Raw genomic sequence first — 20,696 nt, 5'->3', positions numbered from 1 at the left:
CTCCGCGTGGCTCTCGGCAGCACTCTCTCTGTGGGAGTGCCATGTCTTTGTGTGGGCCCTCATCACAACACTTTAAAAAAAAATATATATATACATATATATAAATAGATTAAAAATGGAATGTCTTCTAATCTTGTCGTCTTCACGTATTCATTCTCACGTCACCTTTCAGAGGCCTTGGTGGCATCCTATCCTTGGGACTGCTACGTCTTCGCCCTGGCCATTTTCGTCACGTTGACCAACCAGATTCACAAGTGGAGTCATTCCTACTTCGGACTCCCGCGCTGGGTCACGCTGTTGCAGGACTGGCATGTGGTGTTGCCACGGAAACACCACCGCATCCACCATGTCTCGCCACACGAGACGTACTACTGTATCACTACTGGTAAGATGGCACTCTCACTTTCGTCAGTATCGCGCCGTAGGAGCATTACGATGAAGTAAACTTTACTCAATTCAAATGAATTTGCTAACGGTTTCTCATTACGGCCGTAATTACAGTCAGTAATCGGTGAACAGTAGAATACTTTTTAGATGTTTTTGGAACAGGAAGTCATAGGTTTAGGACACATTTCTGTTCCTGTTAAATCTGAATTTGTACATGTACGCTGCACCTAACGCAGTTGTAAAATCATAAAATATTTGCACGCATCAAACTTTTGTGACATAAATCTAAAACAATCAAGTGACACTTATTCGAAGAAGGCGTTAACTGAGTGTGCCTTTTTGTGCTGTGTGACGATGTATTCTTCACACGCTTGTTGATTCCGCACCTTTTGTGACCGCCAAATGTCACTACCATCATGCACTGTGGTGCTTGTCTCTGTTTGTCCAGAGTGAAGTCAAGACTCAAAAAAGTGCATTGTCCAAATTCGGTAAATGAATGTCCATCCCAGTGTGAAAACAGATCAAGGTCAACTTGCGTGAATTGAAGATTGTTTGGCGGGCGGCCATTTTACATGGCATAAATTGAAACCCAAGGCGACAGAATGTCTTCACTTAAGCAATCTGACAAAATGGCGCTGGCGTTTAAATAACTCCCCAAAAATGTAGTTTGCGTGTGTCTTGAGTCTTGAGAAACCCCGGATTAGAGCCACATTCGCTATTCTTTGCACATGTGGGTGAGAGGGAGAGGCAAAGCGGCAGGAGACGCGAAGGGGGTTGAGCTTGTACGTCACCCTGGCGCCCCAGCGGACGCCAGATGTGAGTGAGCGAGCCAAGGGGGGGGTGTCACAGGGAAAAGCGTGTGTTTGTAGATGCACGCACTGGCCTGCATATGCATACTTGAGCATCTGTGCGCGAGCTAGCTTTTGTGACCTCTTCATGATTTCTAACCTGTGCGTGTGCCTGTGTGGGTTGGTGGCAGTCCAGCACCCACAAGGGACAGTGACAGCACACCCCGCTAACCCCCACCAACACCACCTTCGTCTCCCTCAGCATAGCAGCCTGGGCCGGGCTCGGATTCCACTGGGGCACGCCGAGCTGCCTTTGTGTTTGCCACTGGCTGACAATCCCCATGTATATTTAATGCTAACCTGCTGTCTGTTCTAACAAATAGGACTTCACGGGCAGAGGGAGGAAGAGTGGAGGATGAGGAAGGGTAGGAAGCAGGGATTTGGATGGGGGAAAAGGAGGAGTGTGCTGCTGTAAGGCGGAGACGGGTGTGGAAGGAGAGATGGAGTGAAATCAAACACAACTTCTGGCGGCTATGCGATCTTCCGAGCAGAGGGCGGGTTACTGAAGGGACACGACGCACACATTTGCGCGTGGCATACGCGCGCCTCCCCGTAGCCATACCATGCACCCTATGTAAACACATCACGGGCGGTGGCAATGTGTAGGCATCATACGAGGGGAGCTAGAGTACGCATAGCCATTTTTAGGCGGAGTTGCGGGTCGATTGCGATTCCCCCCGAATATTCAATTTTGATTTGATGTTTATTTTTTTTCAAATCCCACTGGGCTTTTTGTTTGTCAGATATTAGTTTAGTCCGATTTGGGTTTGTGCCAATTCTCAGCCACTACCAGTCTCAAACCCGTTGAAAATGTATACATATCATTGTTGCCATCCATGCATCCATTTGGTATACTGCTGAAGGCAGCGGTGTCCAAAGTCAGTCCTCAAGGGCCACTGTCCTGCCTGTTTTCCAGCTCTCCCAAGAGCAACACACCCGATTCAAATAATCAGGAATGTTCTAATGCTACTCCAGAGCTGGCTAATGATCATCTGAATCAGGTGTGTTGCAGCCGAGAGAGATGAAAAACGGGTAGAACGGTGGCCCTGCAGGCCCGGAACTGGACATGCCTGGCTTAAGGGGATCTCAACACTGCTGAAGCCGATGCCAGCTGATTTCAGGGGAGATGCGAGGATCCATCCTTCCATCTATTTTCTTCCACTAATCCAGAGTTGGGTCACTGGTTAACATATTCAACAGGGAAGCCCAGACTTCTCTCTCCCCAGTAACTCGGTCCTAATATTCCGAGGGAATCCCAAGGTGTTCCTAGGCCAGCCAAAAGAGAAATTCTCTTCTGCGTTCCCTGGGTCGTCATTGGGGCAGACTGCTGGTGGGGCATGCTCAGAACACGAACCAGATGCTTGAGCCACCTCATCTGGCTCCTCTCCATGTGTAGGTGCAGCGGTTTGACTCTGAGCTTCTCACTCTCTCTCTAAAATCAAGCCCGGACACCCTGCAAAGGAAACTAATTTCGGCCATTTGTATCTGGGAACTTGCTCCTTCAGGGCGGCCCGGTAGACTAGTGGTTAGCACGTCGGCTTCACAGTGCAGAGGTACCGGGTTCGATTCCAGCTCCGGCCTCCCTGTGTGGAGTTTGCATGTTCTCCCCGGGCCTGCGTGGGTTTTCTCCGGGTGCTCCGGTTTCCTCCCACATTCCAAAAACATGCGAGGCAGGCTGATTGAACACTCTAAATTGTCCCTAGGTGTGAGTGTGAGCGTGGATGGTTGTTCGTCTATGTGTGCCCTGCGATTGGCTGGCAACCGATTCAGGGTGTCCCCCGCCTACTGCCCGGAGACGGCTGGGATGGGCTCCAGCACCCCCCGCGACCCTAGTGAGGATCAAGCGGTATGGAAGATGAATGAATGAATGAATGAACTTGCTCCTTCAGTTTCTTGATTTTACTGCTTGGTGCTTTCTACCGCCTTTATTACCGATTCGTCTTACTGTTTATTGTGTATGTTAAATCGCTCCATGTACAGCACTTTGTATGCAGCGATGGCTGTTTGAAAGTGCTCTATAAATACTGTTGACTTGACTTGACGACCATAGATAAAGGTAAGATCTTAGATCGACTGGTAAATTGAGAGCTTCACCTCTCAGGTCAGCTCCCTCTTCAGCACAACAGACCAATACCAAATCTGCATCACTGCAAATGCTGCACCGAACCATCAACCTGTTGATGTCCTTCTCCATCCTCCCCTCACAAGACCCCAAGATACTTGAAGTTGGGGCAGGATCTTGAATGTAAAGATGAATGTGAGGAAGGCAGCAGGTCCGGACAAGATCAGTTCCCGGCTCCTCAGGACCTGCTCTGACCAGCTGTGTAACATTGTCCAGCACATCTTCAACCTGAGCCTGAAGCTGGGCAAAGCTCCACAGCTGTGGAAAACTTCGTGCCTGGTCCCAGTGCCCAAGACCCCCCACCCTAAGGAGCTGAACAGCTACAGACCGGTGGCGCTGACGTCTCACCTGATGAAGACGCTGGAGAGACTCATCCTCGCCCACCTTCGACCTGGTGAGCTGGTGAGCCCGTCACTGGACCCGCTGCAGTTTGCCTATCAGCCTGGCATGGGCGTGGAAGACGCCATTATCTACCTCCTCCACTCAGTGCTGTCACACTTGGAGAAGGCTGGGAGCACTGTGAGAATCATGTTCTTTGATTTCTCCAGTGCCTTCAACACCATCCAGCCCAATTTGCTGGGAGGCAAACTGCAGAACGCCGGAGTGGACCACCATCTCACAGCATGGATCATAGACTACCTCACAAATCGGCCGCAGTACGTGAGATTGCAGAGCTGTGGGTCGGACCGGCTTCTCTGCAGCACTGGAGCGCCGCAGGGGACTGTTCTGGCTCCATTCCTGTTCATCCTCTACACCTCGGACTTCAGACACGACACTCCAAACTGCCACCTTCAGAAGTTCTCCGATGACTCTGCGATTGTTGGCCTCATTACAGAAGGGGACGATCGGGAGTACAGGGGACTGACAAAGGACTTTGTGGACTGGTGCCAGCAGAATCTCCTCCAGATCAACCCTAGGAAAACTAAGGAGTTGGTTGTGGATTTCTGCAGGAAAAAGTCCTCACCAGCACCGATGAACATCCAGGGTATGGACATAGAGAGGGTGACCTCCTACAAGTACCTTGGTGTTCTTCTGAACGACAAACTGGACTGGTCTACAAACACGGACACCCTGATTAGGAAAGGACGGAGCCGACTCTTCCTACTCAGGAAACTGAGGTCTTTTGGGGTTCAGGGGACACTCCTTAAGACGTTCTATAACTCGGTGGTGGCCTCGGCCATCCATTATGGCATTGTCTGCTGGTCAGGCAGCATCTCAGCCCGGGACAGAAAGAGACTGGAGCGACTGGTCAGGAAGGCCAGTTCTGTCCTGGGTTGCTCCCTTGACACTCTGGAGGAGGTGGGCAACAGAAGGATGCTAACTAAGCTAAAAGCTATGATGGCCAGTCCCTCCCACCCCCTCCAGCCCGCCCTGACAGCACTTGGTAGCTCCTTCAGCCAGAGACTGTTACACCCGCGCTGCAAGAAGGAGAGATACCGACGCTCGTTCCTAGCGACTGCTGTCAGGCTGATGAATAAAAAATAACAATCATAATAATAATAATAATCACATGATGTGAAGGAAAATTGTAAATAGTACTGCAATTTATCCATTTGTGTTCATATTGTATTTAGTCGAAAGATGTTTGTTGTTTTTTCTTCTCTTTCTCCTTTCTTCTTTCTACATACATTCTTGCTGCTGGAGGCTGTAAATTTCCCCAGTGTGGGACGAATAAAGGATATCTTATCTTATCCCCGATCTGGATGGGCATTCCCTAATCCTAACCCTTTTTCAACTGAGGATCAGAGTCTCAGATTTAGAGGAACTGATTTTCATCCCAACAGCTTCACTCTAGGCTGCAAATCACTCCAGTAAGAGTTGGAGATCGCGACTTGATGAAGCTGAGAGCCCCACATCATCTGATGGGAAAACAAAAGCAAGAGATGCAATAATGAGGTCATCAAGCAAGACCCCCTCAACATCTTAACTGTGGCTAGAAATGTTGTCCATAAAGGTTGTGCGCGGAATTGGTGATAGCTGTCTCTATCGCCATCTCTCTATCTATCTCGAGAGAAAGAGAGAAATTGGGAAAGCGAGAAACTATGAAATTTATCTGATGCTCAGTCCAGTGTGTACCATGCCTATTGGCCAACGCGAGATAGAGTCTAGCTCAACAGTGTCACTGACAATAATAAGTGGTATAAAGTGACTATATGGAGAATTTTCCCATGTGTGCAATGCTACGAGTTTCACTTTTTGAATTGATCAACTGAAATAAACTTTTCTGTTCTATTGTAATTTACTATGATGGGCTTCCGAAATGTAGACATTGCAATGAGGAGCCGTGTGCGTTTTGGTGTGAGAGAGAAAACGGAGGTTGCGGTGCAGGTGAGGACTGATGAGGACATTCCACTCGATGGACATTAAGGTCACTCATGAGAGGTGAAGCAATGTGAAATGAAAGATGAGCTCAGCTTGTCTGGAGGGTAAAAGAGAGCCGGTTGGGAAATGGATGGTTAGAGACAAGCCATTGCGAGGGAGCGCTTGCCCTTTGCGTGCTTATCGAATGCATACTATGTCGTTGCCCACGATTGCCAAAACCTGCTGGGACTGGCTCCGGTTCAAACACGACTCGAACGAGCAAGAGATCTGTCAAAGATAGAAAAACAAATGTTCCTTTTTCGACATTCAAGACAACTCTTCTTATCACATTCTTTTGGTGTGTTGTTCTGTTCATCCAGGCTGGTGTAACTATCCACTGGACCAGCTGGGCTTCTGGAGGCGCATGGAGCATCTGATCGAGCGACTTACTGGTCAAAAGCCTCGATGTGATGACCTGTCCTGGGCCAAGAAGACTGACTGAGGAATGCGCGGACAGATGGGAAGGAGGATACACACAGTATAGACAAGGAGATAACGTTTTAAAAGGGAAGCATGCACACACACACACACACACACACACACACACACACACACACACACACACACACACACACACACACACACTGTACATTTTACTCATGTTTCAGTGAAAAAAAATGTAATTTCTGTACATGCAAAATTGTAGTCAATAAAATTTTGTGAAGGGGGGAAAAAAAGTGTTCCAGACACTAACATTGGTTAAAGCGGCAAACAACTTGTGTATTGAGAAGCCAGTTTAATCAATCAGATGTGCTGCTGTCCTGGTGTCGGGCGCATCTGGAGGTTGGGCTCTCCAGGGGCGAAACCACGCAGCCGAACACATGCTAACACACACAGACAGAGACACACGCACACACACACACACACACACACACACACGTATTACAGAATTGATGAAAATAATAATAATGCTTTTTACTGAATGGAGCTTAATAACTTGCATTGTCAATAGTCATCACTGCACTGTCGTATTTGTTTCACGCTCAGCAATGAGACATCGGGAGGGCAATACGTCAGGACATATGTTTTAAGCTATCACAACCATTTGTGGGAATGCAGAAAAAGCATACACAACATTGAATAAAAACAAGGGCAGATTTTTTTAAATATTTCATTTTCAAAACGAATTAATTTGCATCATATTGCCTTCCATATTCAAATATGAATTGATTTTAAATCAGTTGCGTTACCTTGGTGAAGGAGGAAAAATAATTGTTGCAAGATGTGTTTTCAGTAAAAGATGTGCAAAATGTACGTGTTGTATATTTTTGAAAGGTATTGTTGTACGCCATACATATGCTCCACCCCCACCGTCCCCACAACCATACGATTATTTTGTCACCGATTTACCATTAATAAGTCTTAATAGCGTCATTACCTCTTGGCACTGTCGGACCATGTATGGCTTTCACTGGCTATTAGAAGAGACTCAAATTCCCACTGTAAATGATTTTATCACTCAGAAAGCATCTACATACAGGTGCATCCCCTAAAATGGGAATATTATTATTTATGTATAAAGTTCATTTGTCTCAGTCGTTCATTCAAAAACTGAAAGTGGATTTAACTAATCGGGCATATATTCATCAGAAAATGTCTACCGGTACTCAATTTTCACATTCAGAAAAATATATATTTTTTCTCATGTCATCAAATATCTGGGGATGGTGAATTTTGGTGGGGCAGGATTAGCCTTAAACTAGAAATTGTGTGTGTGTGTGTGTGTGTGTATAAACAATCATGAAATACTTCACTTAGTGGAATAAATTGCATCAATTTTTTTCTGTTTCACTTATTTTGACTGAACTCTTGAAACAAAATGAATCTGTTTTTCCACAACCTTCTAATTTGTTGAGATGCACATGTCTGTATATGTTTTGTCCCAAATAGTCTTGGTTCTATTTGTCAATAGACATGTGCCCCTGCATTCGCAGTTGCAGGATCCCCTCCATCCACATTTGGTTAAAATTCAAAATACACACGGGACCCCTGCAATTGTGTCTCAGGAAAGCATTAAACTTAAATGGATGCACACATTCTTTTAATTGCGTGGCACAGCACCTTTTGAGGTCTGATGCTGTTGCCTTACATGAAGTCCGTCTTTTCTGATGAAATCCCAAACACGTGCATCACAGTCAGCTGCTCCAGGCCCAAATAAAGCAACTCATTGCTTGACATTTTCAACAGGTTTAGTGTCTCTCCGCATTCAAAGGGTCAAAGATAACTGCACTTTATTCTTCCGCAATGAGCACTCTTCCTCACTTCGCACAAACGTATCCACCTTCTGTCACACATGCACAAGCGTACATGTGCTGTTTCTCATATTGTGTTTGGCTGCTTTCTCCTGCTTCATAATTTTATATTTTCTTATTACCGAATCAAGCAGTGTATAGTTAAACTCTTGATTTTACATTTTGCAGTTTAACGCTCACTGCTTTTCTGCCTTAATGTTTTTATCTGCTCTTTCATTTGAATAAAGAACTAAACTATTCCAGATGTTCAAGTGCTCTGTTGTCTCTGGGAAGCAATGCAAATATTAAAACTTGGTTCAATAAAGGATCTTCGGTCTAACGCATAGACATAAGACATAGGGGTGAAGGCGAGAGGACTTTTTTTTTCTTTTCAGAGTTCATCTTCATGCCAATGTTTCTTCACCACATGCTGCAGTTGTATGTCTCTTGCGCCCTCTAGCGCCAGGTTCGTTTCCCAACATTGGGGCTGGAAGGAAAAAAAAAAAGCTTACAAAATAATTAAAAGCTGTTGAATATGAATCATGGTTCTCCTGCGGACGTTGTACAAGAAAATCACAAGGTCATTTTAATGCACCGGGTGTGTGGATCCCAGAACTGGGCTGTTTCATTTAAGTGGCCTCTCACCCAAAAAATGGAGCCTCCTGTTGGAGTACAGCTGGTGTCGCCTCCCTTGTGGATGATGCCGAAGAGAAAGGGGAGATGACACGTTTTAGATTGAACATCTGTGACGTTCACTGTGAATGTTCTGTAAACGCTCAGTGCAGACTTACCCATGACAGCAGACGCTATCAATAGCACTCTCCTTAGTTTGTAAGGTGTAGGCAGGGATTACGTTTAGATTTTATATGCACGTGTAAATGGTTTAAAACTTCCTTTCTTTATAAATCTTGTTTAATCATAAAGTGCATTACTATATTTTTCAATACCAATTACTTGTTAAAGTTTGTACAACCAGTGGGATCAGTTGCAATGATAAAAGTAAATTGCACATTTGTCTAAGGAAATCTAAGGTGCTTCATGAAATGTTTTGTAAAAGATACGTTCATTAAATTTCAACATTTTCCACATGTTCTTGTGCTTCTTTATACCAAAACAAAGGAAAGACGTGTTATTTTGGTTGTTTATAGCAAAGTATGGTATTATTTTGATTCTCCGGCCCACTTGACATCTATGTGTTGTATGTGGTTGTATGTGGCGCACCATGTGAAACGAGTTTGACACCAGTCGTTTTTAGAGGCGTTTTAGCCGCAAAAAACAACCATGTACAGAAAGCCGTTTTTAGCTGAAAAAAAAAACGACCATGTGTAGTAAGGCGTTTTTAGACAAAACAAATGACCATGTATAGTAGGGTGTTTTTCAACCCCCAAAAAAGACCACATATACTAAGGCGTTTTTAACCGAAAAAAACGACCGTGTAAAGTAAGGCATTTTTAGCCGAAAAATACGACGGAGTGAATAGTTAGCCATGTGTAGTAAGGCCCTCACAGGAAAAAGTTTGGGGACCCCTGCTATACATTGTTGGTTTTTTTTCGACTAAAAACGCCTTACTATATATGGTCTTTTTTTTCGTCTAAAAACACATTACTATGAAGGGTTGTTTTTTTTGGCTAAAAACGCCTTACCATACGTGGTCGTTTTTTTCATATAAAAACGGCTGACTATACATGGTCCTTTTTTCGGCTCAAAACGCCTTACTACACATGGTCATTTTTTTCGGCTCAAAACGCCTTTCTATACATGGTCGTTTTTTTCGTACAAAAATGGCTTACTATATATACTGTACATGGTCATTTTTTTTCCGGCTAAAAGCGCCTTACTATACGTGGTTCTTTTTTTTCGGCTCATAAAGCCTTACTATACACGGTTGTTGTTTTTTTTTTTTTGTTTGTTTGTTAAAACGCCGTACTATTCATGGCCGTTTTTTTCGGCTCAAAACACATTACACTTTCTATAACTCGGTGGTGGCCTCGGCCATCCATTATGGCATTGTCTGCTGGTCAGGCAGCATCTCAGCCCGCGACAGAAAGAGACTGGAGCGACTGGTCAGGAAGGCCAGTTCTGTCCTGGGCTGATCCCTTGACACTCTGGAGGAGGTGGGCAACTGAAGGATGCTAACTAAGCTAAAAACTATGATGGCCAGTCCCTCCCACCCCCTCCAGCCCGCCCTGACAGCACTTGGTAGCTCCTTCAGCCAGAGACTGTTACACCCGCGCTGCAAGAAGGAGAGATACCGACGCTCGTTCCTACCGACTGCTGTCAGGCGACTGAATAAAAATAACAACAAGAATTAATAATAATAATACTTAAATGATGTGAAGGACAATTGTAAATAGCACTGCGATTTATCCATTTTGTTATTATATTGCACTTAATTGAATGGTGTTTGTTGGTTTTTTTTCTTCTTCTTTCTACCTACATTCTTGCTGCTGGAGGCTCTAAATTTCCCCAGTGTGGGACAAATAAAGGATGTCTTAATTACTATTCATGGTCGAAAAATGCCTTACACACATGGTCGTTTTTTTTCGTCGAAAAACGGCTCATCGTTTGTACAACCGCAACCGACACATTACTTGTGAAAATTTTGGTGATTGAACAGTCAGAGGTGCTGCCAAGAAGAACCCCTTTCTGCACTGAAATATAATGAAATTAATTTTGATTCCGTTTGCTGCAATACAAACTGCATACTTCATACTTGACCGTAAAGTTAATTTAAAACTTCTATCGTCTCAAGTCTATCGTTTCAAATTCAGATTGTACAATTCAGATTCAGTTATTCAATATGATTCACAGTAAAACTTCCAAATCCATCCATTATCCGAGCCACTGACCTTCAATTCACATAATTCAAATTCAGTATAAACTATTTGAAAGTTATTCACGTTTAGTTTTCGGTGGCAAATATTCCGCCTTACAACGTCACACCTAGTTTAGTTTTAGTTGTAAAGTGTCCTAGAGTGTCTTGAAAGACGCTTATAAATGAAATATATTATTTATTTATTTATTTATTTATTTACATATATAAGAAATTTCAGGGGTTATTTTTACTGACCATTCATTGTTCATGACATGTACAAATGTTTGTTTTCCTAACACTCTGTCCATTCTTGTTTTCTTACAGTTCTTCCAGCCGCTGTGAGACCTAACAGCCTAACATCTTGGGCCTCAGACCAGGAAATTGATGTCACAATCAAAAGATGGCTACATCTGGCTCCTGATCGGGATGGTGACAGGAAGAAGAGCATGAGAAGAAAAGAGGACATGGAGTGCGCAACAATTTGATGGACAGAAAAATACCATTCAAGAGTAAGCTGCATCCCAAGTTGGACTTTGTGTTCACTGTTAAATAAAGAAAAGTGCATTTTTCCAGTGTATGTGGAGTTATATGTGAGGTTCACAAATTATGACAATAAACATATTTTTATAACAGTCGTTTTTGAGACTTTTTTTTAATGTGGGTAAAATATGGCTCATGAAAGATGTGGCTTAGTTGAGGTTGAATTCAGGCTGATATCAGGAACCTGTTCTGGATCAGCGTCGGGCCAGAGTAGGGCCAGATATGGTTTTACAATGCGGCTCAGATGTGGGCCGAATGCGGCCCACATCATGGATGCAAGACGTGGGCCACTGCAGGACCGTCATTCATTGAGGTATGTGGGCCGAGTGTACGTGCCGTGTCTGCCCCAGAGCTGGGCCAGACCAATTTTGCTGTCTGGGTGCTCATCACAATTATAAATGTGTCATTTCCTTCATATAGATTAGTCACACTCTAAACTATAAAAAAGGTCCCTCTTCGGCTTTGAAATCCATTTCCAAAGTTAAAGATGTAACTTTTTACATCATTATCTGTCGCTCCGATAGGCGCTAAGGTTTGGATCTTCTTGCAGCGAAAATATTTCTTTCCAGTACAGTGTATTTTTGTGCAAAAGCTTACTACACTTACATGTGGTCTGACAGCTTTCTGTGACTGTTAATTAATCCGTTTTTGTTAGGGCCCGCCACAAACACGGCGACAGCGGCACTCGCACGTCTTCATATAGCTCACCGTGAGACCTCCTTTTGTCATTCCCACATTGCTTCTGGCGTTTGCACCTTCACCCCCAGAGTTATCAAGACACACGCACGCACGCACACACACAGACACACACACACACACACGCACACACACTCTGCATGGATGCGACATGCTGGCTTTCACGAGGTGTTGATGCGCACCAGTGATCACGTCCTGCTGCTGTTAAAGTTTCTGTTAGATGTACTGAGAAGCAAACTTGCATCCCATCACATGTATTTCATAACAGCAAAAGCATCTTTTACGAAGGCAGGCTTTAATATAATAGCCCATACGCAATAACAATATGGAGATGTGCGATATTGTTTGGTTAAAAAAATCAGTAGTTGTATACTATATCAATAAAAATCATTAATTGCTCTTATGCCTTACCATATAATAGCATATAAAATAGACCTTCTCCCAAATGTGAATACCGGTATGATGTGTAAATACAGTGATTATTTTTGTTTGTTAATTGTGTGCTTGTCGTTTTTACCTCACCGCTGCACATTGTGAGTTTTTCAGTGTTCCTTTGACAGTGACAAAATTCTATTATGTTGTACTTTAGTGGTAAGTAGAAACTAACGCTGTTGTCTACGATTCTGATCTAGGCTGCCAAACAAAACGCAATGCAGCTCTGCTTACCTTCTGCAACAATATCAGGCACAGTTCAAACGGTCTCCTGTGAGACACACTTAGTTCTTATTGCAGGCAGTTCTTATAAAAACTGTTAATCGAAATGGAAATGCTAGACGTGTCACTTTATTACGAGAGTGTGAGATTTCGATTGAGATGGTTGTTAAGGAGCGGTGCGCTCACACCCTTTGTGTGCCTCTGGGTATCTGTGTTCCAATGTTTCAAAAAGTTACTTGCGTGATTTTTTTTTTTTTCATTGTGTGTGCGTGCGGCAGACAGAAAATGAGATTCACTTACAAATGGTTTGAGGAGTGAGAAATCCAATTATGAGCACCTGTGACTTTTGCACAAACTCTGCATCTCATTTCACATGAACCCAACGTGATGTAAAGGCAGAGCTCAATCATTATTGAATTAATCTTTCCACATAGAAGTGAGTGCCAAATTTACCATGAAAATATTGTTTGTGTTGTAACTTAATCTGCTGTTTGTATGCATTCACTTTTCGGGGCGCTTGCGCTTCCTACCTGTGCTCATTTTAATACAATACAATACAATACAATACATGCTGATTTATATAGCGCTTTCACATGGTTTTTGTTTGTTTTTTTCTTTTTTTGTGGTGCTTTTTTTATGCCCTGTGATTGGCTGGAAAGGAGACCAGAGTACACCCCAAAGACAGCTTGGAATAGGCGCTAGGTTACCCATAAGGACAAGTGGCATAGAAAATGGATGGATGGATGGATGGATCAATTTTGTCATCATGAAAACAAACGAAATGCTGTCATTGGAATTGAAAAAGCTGTTTCATTAAACTGAGATAGACATAAATGCTAATTAACAAAAACATTTGTGTTTGTTCCAGCCCTCATTTTTCATGGAAAATGCATGTTGGAGGTTTGTCACCTTATTTTTAAGATGTTTTGGTCAACAGAAAACCCCCCAAAAAATCCACTGCACTTCAATGTCAATTATCATCAATTATCAATTATTTACGGGTTGTTGCTATTTGCATGCTATCCTCCTTGATTAGTGTCCACTGAATAATTTTACATTGGAACATGAGATGGCAGCAATCACTTGGTTGCACTTCTATTGGGTCTTGAAATGCCCTATACTAAACATTGAGTATGTCAGATAATTTTTTCTGGATTTGGAATGACTTGCTCGGTAAATGTAGTAAACAAAATTACAATTCTGAGTGAGTTGATTTTTGTGAAAAAGAAATTGTACAAAATGTCTTGTACTTAATGTTAGTACGCTGTTAAGCAGTTTTGTGCCATTCTTGAATGCATATTTTAGCCTTATAGGGATCGTGGGCAAAATCTTACAAAACTGTCTTCAGGCAGTTGGCGATATACACCGATTAACTGGTTGCCAGCCAATCGCAGGGCACAATATGTGGTTATTTTTGGATTATTCAAACCCTTTATTGTTTTTTTTTTGTTTTTTTGTTTTTTTTTAGCATGAGATACTGTATATTAATATATTTGAAGTATATTGGTTCAATCAAAAAAATAATAATTTGCCTGGTTTCTCCATATGGTTACATAGTGCACGGTCGTATGTCGCCAAGCCAATAGCACTGATTAATATTCTGGCCTCCTGCATCATTTAAGTTGCCCAACCCTGGTGGAACATGAAAGAATGCTTTATAACAATCAGGCTGAAAATATTACAGATATTGAAAGAACAAAAACCTCACCAGTCTAACCAGTTACACTATGTCAATTTCACACTTGTAAAGTCACGGGTGACTGTTGGGTCTTTGCTGTGATGGGATCAGGCTGGTGAAAAAGGCCATTGTTGGTGTCAGGGGACTTTACTGATGAATGGCTGACACCAGGCGACAGGGAGGAGAGCACTGTCAAACTGTCACAGCGGCCTTAGGATACAAACATGAGGAATGCGAATTAAGTGTGTGTGTGTGTGTGTGTGTGTCTTGTTTTATATAGTTACCTTCTTGTATTTAAGTGAACAGTCGTAAACAGTAAAAAGTTGGACGATTGTCTGTTCCATTTGAGCCGTGTAACCAAGAGTGTCCAGGATGGTCCAGTGCTACACAGTACTTGCGTTGCGATGAAAGATGTTTGGTGAAATTACAACAGTTTTGTTCCTTTGGGCAATACTTGCCTGAATATGAGTGTAAAAACGTGACTAGGGAGATAATTCCAGACAAAAAAACATATACTGTTTTGGTTTTTTTTTTCCTTCTTTAAGACAGTAGATGAAAATGCAAGCGTTTTACTGAGATGAGCGCTGAGCGTCCAGTAGATGGAAGCATTGTATTTCAAACAGGATGGCTGTCAATGTTAGGAGAGCTGCAATAGTTGGCACTATTCTCAAATACTGAGACAGAAATCTTGAATATTTTGTTGTGATTAACCGTATTGATATCCCCCCTCGCCCCACTTCATAAATGTGTGTTATCATGAGTTTTCTCCAAATATCTTCGTATTGATAGGACACCTGAAAATGTAGGTGCACATCTGATAACAAACTTGACAGCAGTATCACAATGTATCCATACATTTTGCGGAGTGTACTGTAAAAAAAGAAAAAAAGAAAAGGAAAAAAGAGTTTTTGAGTACGTTTTTACTAGTTTATCAAATAAAAAAGGGCACTCAATGTAAGGCCGTTTTTTTTTTTTTTAAATAGCACCTTTCCTGCACAAGACCACTCAATTCAATGTGTTTGAGGATCCAAGCCCCAACCTCCAGGTTGAGATACGGCCACTCTACACCTGAGCCATGGTCCTCCATACTGTCTCAATGTATTGCTGGTGTCTCCACGACACCAAAAACTTCTCTGAGTTATTCGAAGATTCCACCTGAAACAAACCATACACTAACGCACAGTTGCAGCGACGTGGCTCAGGTGTAGCATGGCTGTCTCCCAAATTGGAGATTGGGAGTTTGATCCTCAACCACAGTGAGTATCCTTGGCTATCAAATGTGCTGCATAGAAAAAAAAACATGCCTTGCCTTGTCTCAAGAGCTCTTGAGTGACTTTTTTTAAATGAATAAATTATTAAAACATACTCAAAAACTTTCCTTATAAACTGTACTTAGAATCTTTGAGCGGAAAAATCTCCCCCCGTTTTTTTCAAGTAAATTTCACTCCCATTTTTTACAGTGTACCGAGCTGCATTTCAATGATTATTTTGCCCTTACTGACAAAAAAGAGCATGAATTAGCAAGGTTTTTGTGATTTTTTTTTTACATCTCGTATTCGATTGCGCACACGTACCAGGACACAGTGCAGGTATGTGCACATTAATTAAGTCGTGAAATAGCCTTCATTCATCTTATGGATTCAAAATAAGCATTGTTTGACTCATCGGTACATTTATGAACATATGAACTAAAATATCAGTCAGGATATCAGTGTTGTTTTTTTATTTCAGGAGCATAAAAGCTGAAGAAAAAATGTATAAGGAACAGCACATATAATAGGTGGTGGAATAATTGCAAAGGTGCGAAAGGAGGAAAAATGGCAGAACAAAGGAAGAAGGTGAAGAGCGAGAATGGGGGGAGGGAGGGGGGGTTGAGTTAGTTGTCAGTGGGTTGAAAAGACGTGGGCTGTTATTTTATTTCCTCTGTGGATACACAACAACAATGCTGTCTGTCTGAGGTGCTTACACAGCAGAACTACGATGAGACATCTCGCAAACACACACACACACAAACACACACACACACACACACACGCACACACACACAAACACTCGCACACACACACACAGTTACACACATTCTTTGTGCTTTGTTGAAAAAAAAGACACAACAGTGATGCAGTTTGAGTGTCACATCCTTATGTTGTGTCCTGGTATGTTAAACTCTGCAATCGTCTCAAAATCCTCACGCGTTGTGATTGATTCAATGGCATGTGTGTGTGTGAGTGTGTGTGTGTGTGTGTGTGTGTGTCTGGAGCCCCGCAGCGATTTTGGTTTAATTTGACCAGTCAGCCGGTCAAAGCCAGGGCCTCAGCAAATATGTGTGTGTGTGCGTGTGTGTGTGCGTGTGTGTGTGTGTGTGTGTGCGTGTGCGTGTGTTTTTGTGTGTATGGGCCGCTGACCTGATTGTTGAGGTGAGACAGAGATCAATGCTGAGGCAAACACAAAGGTTGAGACAAAACTCACTATCCTCCTGTCTCATCCATCTTTCCTTACATATCTGTTGCTCTCTTCAGCCCTTTGTTCAAAATCTCCCTCCACTGGCCCCTCGCTAAATGTGTGCTTGTGTGTGTGTGTGTGTGTGTGTGTGCGTGTGTCCACGTCCAGAAGATCAATTGAGAGGCACGACAGATTGATTGCCAGCTAATAACTTCAGTTGAGTCTCAGCTGCATACCGACTGAACAACATTCCCCCCGTCATGGTTATCCACACATGCGGTTAAAATGACTTTTTCACAATGATGATGGACATTTGAAAGATTTATTAATTTTTTTTTAACAATACCAGATCCGGTCAAAAACAGTCATCACCATGTATTTGGTATACAAGAATAAATTCTTGCCAGTGTCAATGCCAAGAGCACAGACAGTTTTTGTGAGCTAGGACTTGTCCCAGCTCCGTGAGAGGTAGTTACACTCTGGACTGGTTGCCAGGGTGTTACAGAGCACATCAAGGCAACAGGGAGAACATATAAACTCCACGCAAGAGGGACTGAGTGGAGATTCAAACCCAGAACATCAGAACTGTCATGCAGGCACACTGCTAACCACCAGACCACTCAAGACTTAATTTGGATGATGACGATGTATTGCGAGGGTTGGTCTTCATTGCCAAGCAAGGTTAAAAAGTAAAACATGTTTAGGATGAGTACATACAATGAACAAAACACAGAGATGACGAGTATGATGACGCAGGACACAAGTATGATCTGACTGCTTTTGGATGTGAGCTTATAAAACTAATCCCAAATAGCTGTTGCTAAATTGCGTGTTCACAGTCTATAAAAATAACCCTCGCTGTTGGCAACAAGTGTAAAATTGATGGAGGCTGTCTCAAAGAGGGTTTCACACTCTTAGTAGTTCTGTTCATTTTAACCATGGGACAACATGGAAGAGGCAAACCAATGTACTGTATTACTGAATTACAGCGAGTGACTCAGTCACAATGATTATTTGGGGTGAAGCCAGCTCAAAGCATAAAGGCCATGTTTGCTCATCATGACTCCTTCCTGTGACTATCTCCAAGTCAGCCTTTCATATTATTCAGAAGCTCCAAAATTGTGTTGCTTTATAGATATGTCGCCATTGTTTTGTTTGTTTTCAGGTTCCACAAATAGTTAAACAAGCAGAAAATGTCTCCCAGTGCTTCTCATTTTTGGCAACGCTCTGTGAGCTGGTTTGCATTTTTGGTATGGCACAGCCAAAAGAGATCCAACTCTGTATCACCATCTTTCTTATGCTTGAATTAACTTTTGTGGATTTTTTTTTTAATGTGTGCATGTCCGTGTGTGCTTGTGGGATGACAGTCATGCATTGTGAAGCCACACCAGACAGTCAACACATCCAGCCATGAGCTTTTTAATTGGCATACAAAGTCATTGCTAATAAGATCGGTATGGATTTTCTTTGGTCTGCGGCACGGTTATGATGGATTGTGTTGTGTGTGGATGTGGGTGGTTGGTTGGGCAGTCGTGATCGTAGGAAGGAAACAGTGATTTTTCTCCCGCACCATGCTGATAGAACACTGTGTGCTGTATGGTGTAGTAATGCACAAGGTCACGCTTCAGGGTCCTTCTTTTTTTTGTGCTGACACACACAGACAGACACCTGTTGGGCTCTGTGATCACCCGACCGGTCGTCATGGTAACTGTCACCGCACACGTGATCGATCAAAGAGGTACATGAAATGAGGCAGAACAAATATTTTCTCTCTTCAAAGAAAGTTCAACTTTGACACGCGTTCCAGCCTTACTGTCGCGTATGCAAAAAAAAGCTGGCGAAGTTAGCGAGCCACTACATTTGATTCAATAATATGAGGGCTGCAGCTATCAAAAGGTTTAGTCATCGAGTGTTCTATTGAAAATGTAATCGAATGATGGGGACATTTGGTAGGCCTCTTATCAGAACATTATTTAAGAACCACCACTGCCATTGAGGCTAGACCTTGCAATGCATTTGCTCTTCCTTGGCAGTAGGAAAACCTGACAATGATTGAGAGATGCTAAAATGAGAAGAAGCTTCTCCACTAAGGTAGATGGAATTTAAAGATGATGGTAGTTTGCTGCTGGACTTTGATGATAGCTGTCCCTTAATGTAGTTCATAAACTACTAAAATAAATGTTCTAATTTATATGACGTGATTGCTACTTTGTGGCAAAATTTTCTTTTATTTGTTGGACACTGCGGCGTACACCCTCAACTGGTTGACAGCCAATTGCAAGGCACACACAGATGAACTACCTTTCACACTCAACAGTCACATCTAGAGACAATTTAGAGTGTTCCATTAACCTGCCATGGATGTTTTCAGATTGTGGGAGCAAACCGGAGTACCCAGAGAAAACCCACACAGGCCTGGGGAGAACATGCAAACTCCACACAGTGAGGCCGGAGCTGGAATTTAACCCGGTACCTCTGTATTGTGAGGTTGACGCGCTAAACACTGGACCACCGGGCCACCCAGTTTTTATATCCAGAGTGTGTAAAATTATTTTCTGCATCTACCATACGGTATATGTGCCCTTGGACTTGATGTCTGTTTGTGCAGACTTTTTCCATCGGACAGCCCATGTATATTCCTCCTATGTGCTGTTGGCAGCCTTGCTAAAAGGCTGTCAGCTTTGACCTTTATGCATCAACACCCCCAAACCTCACAAAAGCCTCACCACCAACGGTCATACGTGCACACACAGAGGAAGCAGAAAGCTTACCTTCTCAGTGTGTATCGAGAAGCACAAACACAGAAGACGGATTAAAGAATGAAGGGAAGTAAGAAATGGGAGGAGAGGAAGGGAAAAGATCAAAAGGTAAAGTCAAAAGAGGTGCAGCAGACAACACATATTGATTTTCCGCTGCAGAAAACCAAAACGCCAAGAGAATGACCTTTGGCAATATTATAAGATGACAATTCAATCAAACTCTGGACAGCAGCAATTCACACAGCCAATAAGGTGTCAGGATACTTCTCAGGGTGGAACATCTGTGGAATATTGCGCAGCAGTGGTCTACACTTCCCCGCTCCGCCACTGTTAAAAATAGATCAGTGTGACAAGGGGGTGCATGGACTCTAAATGTATTACAAATTCACGATGGGTGTGCAGAGCACGGCGAATAATCGGCCTTGTAATATGAGCGGACAGGTGCAAGAGTGTGCTGCTGTACGCAGCTGTCAGACGGCCACTGTGTCGCATCTGTGTACTCTTTTGCGGCAGAGGGGGAGAGAGAGAGGCGAGGACACTCGAGAGCTGACTTGTAGGCGAGAGTTATCATTTTGTTGTGCAGAGCCAAGAGGGATTTCAAAAGCATGCCCATTATAAATTGTGGTTATGGAAATAAGTGCGGTCATGACGTGCACAGTCGCAAAATAATTCTTTCTTCCACGATCAACACTGGAAACAGTGTGGATGTGTGCGTGGGCGGCTGAAATGGCAGACATGTTCAATGTTGATCGCAGCAACATTAGCAGGGTCACACAGGAAATGCGATTAGTAACCCATGATTCTCTCCAGAGCTCATTACTCTCTTGCAATAAAAAACAACAACAACAACAAAAAAAAAAAACAAGTTGCAATTTATTGAAATACAAACTCATTCAGGTCCTCACAATGTCATACGTACAAGAACACACACACACACACACACACACACACACACACACACACACACACACACACACACACACACATCCCGATTGTAAACATAGCAACCAATTTTTAAAATGTGAGAGAGACTCCATGTGACAATTGTGTTAACCCTTCTGCCGCCTGCTGATTCCCCAGCACTGATTTTTGGGAGCGATCTCTCAATTTGTTCACCCTCCCTTAATCCATTTCCTCTTCCACTCATCACATTTCCTTTCCATCTA

The 20,696-nt window shown here is 43.0% G+C and overlaps 1 protein-coding gene across 1 annotated transcript in view; it reads left to right on the top strand.

The window, feature by feature from the left end:
• The window catches only part of si:ch211-212o1.2 (uncharacterized protein LOC492735 homolog), a 28,371-nt gene extending 20,162 nt beyond the window's left edge, over window positions 1-8,209 (top strand). The window contains exons 5-6 of the mRNA XM_052061554.1: window positions 173-385; window positions 6,039-8,209. Of these exons, the coding sequence (XP_051917514.1) occupies window positions 173-385; window positions 6,039-6,160 (335 nt within the window). The 3' untranslated portion in view covers window positions 6,161-8,209. The remainder of the gene's footprint in view (window positions 1-172; window positions 386-6,038) is intronic.
• Window positions 8,210-20,696: the final 12,487 nt, after the last annotated feature.

Source organism: Hippocampus zosterae, chromosome 3 (genome assembly GCF_025434085.1).
Source record: "Hippocampus zosterae strain Florida chromosome 3, ASM2543408v3, whole genome shotgun sequence".
Taxonomy (NCBI): Eukaryota; Metazoa; Chordata; class Actinopteri; order Syngnathiformes; family Syngnathidae; genus Hippocampus; species Hippocampus zosterae.
The sequence above is the reverse complement of the archived record's forward strand: the minus strand, read 5'-3'. Positions and strand labels throughout refer to the sequence as shown.